Source organism: Aspergillus aculeatus, assembly GCF_001890905.1.
Source record: "Aspergillus aculeatus ATCC 16872 unplaced genomic scaffold ASPACscaffold_12, whole genome shotgun sequence".
NCBI classification, from domain to species: domain Eukaryota; kingdom Fungi; phylum Ascomycota; class Eurotiomycetes; order Eurotiales; family Aspergillaceae; genus Aspergillus; species Aspergillus aculeatus.
This window is the reverse complement of record NW_017962987.1, coordinates 551,204-559,527: the sequence shown is the minus strand read 5'-3', so window position 1 is coordinate 559,527 and position 8,324 is coordinate 551,204. Positions and strand designations below refer to the sequence as shown.

Here is an 8,324-nt window from a genome sequence, read left to right as displayed (position 1 = left end):
TTTTGTTTCTACGTACGTTGTTCCCCCGTCCCCCCCCCCTACTGAGTTAGTATCCTCTTACTTAGTACTAGCCTGTCAAAGCATCGCTTAAGGGCCTTTTCCACCCTCGACCCTCTTTCCCCTAGTCTAACCACCCCCAATTCCATCTTGCCGCCCAGCAAGCAAGCAGCAATTCTATTCCTATCCACCTAATCTAACTAATTATTAGACTAGTCCGGTCAATCACACTCGTTTCCTTCCTCTAGAGGAGTCCTTGAACTGCCTCGTCACTTTCCTTTATCCCCTTCTGCTACTACTTGCTTGCTTGCTATTGACCCTAGACACTCGTTTGCTCTTTTGGGCCTCCACTACTATCATTACCATTTCATCCCATTCACTTGTCTCTCTCTTCTACTTTTCATACTTCTTTCTATTTTCTCCACCGGCTGTCTGTCACGCGTTGCTTCCCTCAAGCAACTCAGATCTCGACGCCTTCGTATAGCCGTTATTCCGCCAATTTCCGTTTCCCCAAAATCTCCGCCCTTCCCCCCGAATTGCCCACCCCTCAAGACTATCAAGGACCCATCCGTTCGTTTATTGATTTGGGGCACTTTCGACCCTGACTGATTCCCCTGTCTAAGCTACCCGTTCAGTCGCCCACTAAACTCTGTCCGACAGAAAGGGGTGCTTGAAACAACCCGCTCCTCAAGGCCCTTTTCTTCCCCGCCAAGGCGAACATCACACACTCTTTCCATCACTTGCATCACTCTAGCCCTTCTTTCTGCGCCCATCGGGGTTCAACTCTCGACAGTTCGAAAACATCTCACATTGTACCTTTCCGCCGCAAATCGCAGTGACAAGTACCCAAGATCTTGCGCAAGACGGGAAGCCGAGACTCCCCCGACCTTCGAAACATCCACCCCAGCGCTCCGAAAAAGGGTTACGCAGGTCGTCCCTTTCCCTTCGTTTGCATCAACAAGCAATCTTGACTGTTGTGTCTGGAGCAGGTGTCCAGTCACCTCTATCGGCCGCGCCATCGTTATTCCATTCATCATGTCTTCCTTCACGAAACTCTTGACCATGCGGTCGGCTCTTGTGGCCTCGGTCCTCTTTCTGGCTGCCCATGTGCCCACGACCGCTGCCTATGACGAAGTTTACAACGGATGCTACTCGAGCTCAACGCCCTTGGAAGATCAAGGATCGTACACATACCAAAGTAATGGATACTGCCAGAAGTTATGCTTGAAGGACAACTACGCCGTCTTTGCGCTCCACAACAAACAAGACTGTCTCTGTGGAAATGAACTACCGGCGTCTTCGGACAAAGTATCGGATGACGAATGCAATCTGTCGTGTGCTGGCTGGCCCTCGGTCATGTGTATGTTGCCTTCACCTAGGTAAAGTTTCGATGTGTGTTCAATGCTGACCGTTTGTCTAGGTGGCGGTGCAAACACGTACTCGGTCTATCTAACAGGTATTGAGGATGACGTGGATAACTACTCTTCCTCGAGCAGTACTTCCAGCAAGGGCACCGAAGGGACGTCGACTTCGACAACACAGACACCCACAGTCCATGCTGTCACGAGCGGCGGGCAGACAGTCTATGTTACCGAAGCTCCTGCCACCCACGCCGCCAATGCAAGCGCTACCCCAACCGAGAAGTCAAAAAGCTCAAGTGCAAACACTGCTGCGATTGCGGCAGGTGTGGTCGTCGGGGTGGTCGGCCTCTGTGCGCTCATCGGTGCTGGGTTCTTTCTCTGGCGTTTCAAGAACCGTAAATCGGTGGAAGCGCAATATCGTCGCAGTGTTGGCGTGGACGGTTACGGACAGCCCATGGCACAGGGCAGCGACTCCCGATTCGATGGTGATTTTATGGCTCAGAAACGGCAAAGCAACGGCAGTATCGACGATGATCAAGACTTCTCCCGTCGTATTCTGCAGGTAGGCTTTACCCGTCCCATCACACAGATGTTTGATTTGAGGCTAACTTAGTTTTCAGGTAACCAACCCCGACCGCCGCTAAGAGTCTCCAATTCATCCTGGCAAGTCGTCTCGTACTTGCGCCATCCGAGTCACGTTCTTCCTTTCCTCCTGCCACCCGACACTCCTCTCGCAGTTGATATCGCCTCTTCTGTGAAAGACCCTCTTCTTCTGGATATTCCCCTTTCTTGCCGGGCTATTTAGCGACCTTGCGATCTCAATATCAGAGCATGTTATCGGACAGAATCCCACATCTTCATCAAGCCTCGACTACGAAGATCCCATATGAGATACGTCGTCGGTGGTGACACAGCATCGATCCGAATGCGCTTCAGCAATCAGAGCGTTGTCTCACGGTTGAGACCAAGGCCTCTACTCCTGAATCACCACTACGATGTATTCTTGGAAGGGAATGGGATCAGTCACCCAAGTTCAACGCTCCCTTGGGTTGGCACATCCGACATGCCCATCAAGGTTCTTTGTTGTGTTCTTGCTTTTGACCAGGGCGTTTGGCATGGGTTGTATCTTACGTTAGTCATCTCTCTTTTCTGGGCGGATCTTGAGTTCCCGCTTCCTCTTTTCATCTCGTAAGACATCGAGCTTCTGTTTTTGTGATGCTTGAAAACTGCTGCGATGCTTTTGCAATGTGTTATCGTTGATAATATTAACGGTAGCTCCTGTTTCAATATGAAACGGACAGGACAGGACAGGCTAGGTCTCTGTAACTAATGTGAGGATGAATGGATACCATGCACTCGTTGATAGGTGTAGGGACGTAGTCTTTGGTCAGTTTGACGGACGGGTTGTGTACAGCACCGTGAGCGCCACTCCGCACCTCCTTCAGCTGATATTGCTGACAATCCGACTCCATCTGCGTTCAAGCAAGACTCGTCCAAGGCATCCACTGACCGCAAGCCACCACTCGACCCAGCGGAATAGGTCAATACCTGCCCAAATTCCACCACCTCCTACCGTCACGTGCATGCATAACCGGAGCTCATCGACGAACACATCCTGAATCCACCCATACACAAAAGCAGCCTCCTACTGCGGAGCTTAAAACAAAGACAAGCGCTAGAAACTAGACGACTATATGTACAATCAGAATTCAGCAACCATATCCCATACATCTCGCATCCACTCCCCCTCCAAGCAGAAACCAGCGGCATGCCTACCCCTGGACTCCGTTGTAGATCCGAAATGGGTTTGCCGTAATCTAAATCCTCCCCGAATCCACCCTTTCTCTCTCGATTCGGATGAGTATCACCATTGCATTTGCAGGGTGGTACAGTACTCTCCACGGCCAAGTATGGTTTACCCGTCGCAGGTGGCGCTGCCTCGCGCTCTTGCCTTGAAATCTGTATATATATATATTCATACAGGAAGATAATTCCCCACTTACCTTGCCTGCCCCCTCGACGTCTTGAAGCTTGAGAGGGGGAAATTTGGGCACCAGTATACATTGGATATACCTTCCTGTTCTTCCAAGTTCGCCTTCGCCGTGCCGTGCTTTCTCTTGAGGGTATGTATGTCCTTATAACCATTCTACAAGGTACCCACCGAGAAACCTTGGGAAGATACTACACATACACATACGCAAACGCAAAGAAAGATAGGGAGAGAGAGTGAAGACTATATCCGACACTTCTGACCTCCCTCCTCGCCAGCGATACAGCTCCTCCTAAGTCTATACTTTCCAGTACTATAGTATTTTGTAAGGGAAAGATGCTTGGAGTCGAGTTGGAGTACGGCATTTCACTGCGAAGCAAGTTCAGTTGGCTCAATTATGCTTATGATGGACGTTTTAGGCTATATATATATATATATATATACAAAGGGTTCATATGCGGGTCACTCGAGGGTCTCTTTATTTTTGACCTCGACCGAAAGAGAACAAGGAGGGGATGTACCACATGCAGGAAGAGAATGAAGTACTGAGCTGGACTGGTATCTGGGTTGCATATGTTGAGGTCGATGGGATTGGGGAGATGTTGGAGAATCGCGCGGGAGGGTGAATAACATACAACTGGATGAATTGTTCTTCAGCTAGAGATGTACAGTACTCAGGCGATCTAATACAGAAAGAGTGACCTGGACTCTGGTATGTACACAGTCCTAGGGAATGCCATGCTGAAGATCGTCCTTGGGCAATTGGTCATTGTTTACAGTTCAAGATCTTCTGTATACATGGAAGATTATGCTGAAGGGAAGGGGATACAGTATTTCCTTCGAGCACTTCGCTCGTGCAAAACCACCCTTTGTTTTGCTTATCTATACAACCAGGAGCATGATCATGTCTGCACAAGACAAAAATATTCTCTTTGTGTGCACACTCTCAGAATTATGGCGAAAAGAAATGAAGGTCACGGGACCCCGGCGAGTATGCGGAGACGACGTCACTCTAGAAATGCCGTTCTTTGTTCTTTTACAAGTGACGCGTCCACAACCCCCATCTTCTACACGCGATCAAAGTCAGGTCCTTGTCCTGCACGTATGCTCTCCTAGGCAGGAATTCTCAACTGGGGTCTAGGTCTACAAGCTTACAAAAGTTATAACTACACCCTTCCCACCACCTTAACCAAATGCCTCTGAAGCGAGTATCAGGGGAAAAACGAAGTGCAGGAAAAAGGGAGCCAACCGGACCACTAGGTCTGAGCCCACGCCGTTCCAGCAAGAGGCCTCGATGGCATCAGAAGCAGAAGAGCCGGGAGATTCAGGATCAGGCACAGGAGCAGGAGCAGGCAAAGGATCATTTCGATGATCGGAGCCGATTCCTCTCCTATCCCACGCATAAAGTCAATCGCCTCCTCGAGCCTGGGCCTGTGGTACTCGTTACCACCGGGTCCCTAGCCGATCGGACGCACAATATCATGACAATGGGCTTTCACATGATGATCCAACACGAGGAACCAACACTCATCGGCGCATGTATTGGACCGTGGGACAAAAGCTTTGACAACCTGAAAAGAACCGGCCAATGCGTGCTTGCAGTACCGGCTGCGGAGCTGCTGGAGCAGGCGGTTGATATTGGCAACTGTAGTGGCGAAACGGTGGATAAGTGGGATGCATTCGAAATGATCCCTGTGGAGCCACCGGAATCGCCGTTACCGCCAGAGACTGATCCAGAACTTGAAGATGGGGAAGAAAAGGGGCAGAGTTACATGGAGCTGGAAGGGACTGCCCATGCGCCACTGGTTGGTGGGAAGGATATCATGGCCAATATCCAATGTGTGGTTCATGATCGAGCGTTGGTGGCGACGTACAACTTGTGGATACTGCGGGTTGTCCGCGCATGGGTGAACAGAGACCTCGACTTGAATTATGGGCAGAGCAATCAGCAACTAGAGGAGCCCTGCGGTGCTGTTGGTGGCGGGAAGAGGCAGATGAGGATGGTGCACCATCGTGGGGACGGGAGGTTTGTGGTGGATGGGGAGGAGCTCGACTTGAGGGATAGGATGATCAAATGGGAGGAGTTTCAGGACTAAGCCTGTCAGAAACACTAGGTTTCATCCGCCCATTTTTTGATCAAGGTACCTGTCTCAGATATCCCTCTGCAGCCAGGGTGAAGGCGCGTTCCTGGACCCAACAGTGGGAGCCACCTGTGGCTGGTCAGCAGATCGAAGGAATCATGCAGGTGAGAGGCACTATCACGATTCAAGCACCTCATCCGCTTAAGCAGGATGTGCGAAACGTCTAGAACAATACCTCTGTTGGTATAGTCGTGCCTGAAATTGCGCCTGTAGCAGGTCCGCACAGTTGAGCGGCGAACGCCGCACCAACACGTTGGTTTGCGGAAGTTCGCGTTGGTTGCTATTGTCTTGTTGTTGCTTGCCTTATGATGTGCATTTCTGATTGGAAACATTTCTGATATCACTATGCCTGAGTTAGAAGATGTCTCATATTAGACACAGTAGCATGGTTGGCCTTACTGGCGCTAAGCGCAGCTTCGCTGACAATCTCGTGTAAAATTCGATCTAATCCGTGTGGCATGTTACCTCGCCAACATATCTGAGCTTGGTGGTGGCAGAACTCCGCAGCCGTCATGGCTGAGGTATCCACATCTCAGAGTTCAGAAGCATCGTAGAATCGCCCCCAGAATCAGAGGGGTGCCATGTACACGCGCAGGCAGATGAAACTCTCTTCATACTCCCGGAAGCATGCGGACGGCAAGGTACGTGAGGGAGGGTCGGCGAATCAGCTGGCCAGCCTCCAGCTTATTCTATAATTGGTAGTAGTTCGACTTTAGGGCTTTGACCGGGACAATCATGCAAGGACCAATGTAACCGTCAGAGGGGCGGAATTGTTCCTTGTAGCAAGCAATGATCGAATCATGGCGGTGCAGAAGTATGGCAGAAGCGGGATGGTTCCTCATCCGACGGGGCCACTGCCTGCTAGCAGCGTGGCTTGGAGACAGCTTGATGGAGAACCAGACAACATGCTTAGTGCAAACCGATCGTTGAACACGCCGTTGATGTCAGAGCACCAGCCGCTCAAGGAACAAACGACCAGGGTGGGACCGGACCGATACCGATTGTTGTTAGAAACAGAAACCGCAGCAAGAGTCAAGGCCATGTGGCCGTGCTGAAGCGCATGGCACCCCTGCCATGGGGGCGAAAATAATAGGCCTCGTGGCCCTGTGGCATGTAATCTGTATAGTACATAGTAGATGCGAGCGGTGCAGTAGCTCATAAGCTACCAGCTGCAGGAGGACGTACTTGGTGCGCAGCAGTGCCCCGTGTAATATGCAGATTTGCTTGTAGAATGTTCGAAGCCGTATGGAATCTCATTCTCTGACCAATGACACGAACAAGAACCAAGCTCGCCCAGTCGATCGTCTTATCCCGGCAACCGGGCAATATTATCACAAAATATCCCCCTCGTGTTGGAGGAGGGTTGCTGACAGGGGCAGGAACATTTTCCGAATAGGGGCTCATAGTAAGCCTCGAGAGATCGTTCCTACAGAATTAGCGGTAGACAAAGCACAACGTGATTTGACGAGATATACTATACTGAGGACACAGAAAGCCATGAGAAGACAATGTACGACCGGCCCCTCAGGAGCCCGAGCCCTATACGAGAAGACGATATACTCACGAAGTATACCAGCTTAGAGGTGTTAAGCTTGTCACTGGAAGAGATACAACCGCCAGCGGGAAAGAGCGCCCGTCAAAATGGGGTAGGTTTACCGTGCAGAGCGGTCTGAAAGTGTCAGAAGATGTGTCTGAGCGAGCGCCTGGACATTCGAGGTGTCGATCACAGACGGGCTCGGCCGTGACCGACTATTACCGTGCCTGGTTCATAGTCGACCTTTCTTACCATCGCAATGCCAAAGCATGATTTGTCTGTTCGTATAACGTTGACATGGCTACTTAGCTATTCTTATCCAACAATCAGTTGAGTGGACCCTCACTACTGGGTAGTATGAGTTTCGTTCAGACGTAAGAGGCTCGCCAAAGTTGCGGACCCGCGGGACGGTCAATCATGCAGGCCAAACTGGACGAACTCAACTGAATGGCTTGGCAGTGGGGTAGTCGAGGTTGCTAGGACCCGAGGAGGTTGGTACCAACTGTCGCTTATCAGACTAGTATGCAGTCGAGGGGGCCTGACAGTGAGGTCTGAACTTGACTAGCACGTAAGTTAGCTGAAGGTAGTGGGAGTTTAGGGGACTGCCTCCCCGTCCCGAATTGCTATTCGGCAGTAGCGCTTAGCTACCCTCAGCATACGCTTGGTGTTCCATCGACCTAGTCACTAGCGTGAGTGACTTAGAATGTTAGCTGCAGCCCTGGTCCTTAGTGGGTGTGTCGAACTCACTTCGCAATAGCATGCCTGGCGGGTCAATTCCGTCCTCATGTCCAGGCAGTGCGGCATTGGAGGCGGGGATCCACATTCCCAAAGGGCAGCAGCAAGACTCGGCATGCTCACTCCTTAGATGCCCCCCACTCTAGATAGACGAAGAAGAAATGTGAATGAAGACAAGATATCAACGGGGTAAGAGATGGACGATGGCTCACTCTCGATCGGACCGCCTCTTAGGGGGGCTCTGGGATTCTGAGCCTCTTTTTCGACCGCCGTCCAAGTTGGAAAACCTCGAGAACTGTATTGCTGCGTATTGAAGAAAGCCATCTTTGTTAATTAGCCGACAAGATAGCCCGAGTAATCCGTTGTTTCTCTTGCATGAGGCTAAGTGAAGAGATGTACGGTAAGAGTGAAGAGTAAAAAGAATACATGGGTCAGACGCTCTATGACGACAGAGAAACAGACTGTCCGGAGTAGACAGAGAAGCAAACAAACAAACAAACAGGAACCAGGGGGGGTTGGGGGGGGGGGGGGGGAGGGGGGGGAGGGGAGTAACGTAACGTAACGAA

General features: G+C 50.9%; 2 protein-coding genes across 2 annotated transcripts; both read left to right on the top strand.

Moving 5' to 3' along the window:
• Positions 1–1,059: 1,059 nt before the first annotated feature.
• On the top strand, positions 1,060–2,002 carry ASPACDRAFT_53503 (uncharacterized protein; the record flags this gene model as incomplete). Its single annotated transcript, XM_020202756.1, has 3 exons — positions 1,060–1,357; positions 1,418–1,920; positions 1,979–2,002. The coding sequence occupies 3 exons, from the start codon at positions 1,060–1,062 to the stop codon at positions 2,000–2,002; spliced, it is 825 nt and encodes a 274-aa protein (XP_020054297.1).
• Positions 2,003–4,730: 2,728 nt separating this feature from the next.
• ASPACDRAFT_19204 (flavin reductase family protein) lies at positions 4,731–5,444 on the top strand (the record flags this gene model as incomplete). The annotated part of the gene is made up of 2 exons (XM_020198878.2): positions 4,731–5,042; positions 5,127–5,444. Coding segments are annotated over 2 exons (630 nt in total), but the record flags the coding sequence as incomplete, so codon positions are not given.
• Positions 5,445–8,324: the final 2,880 nt, after the last annotated feature.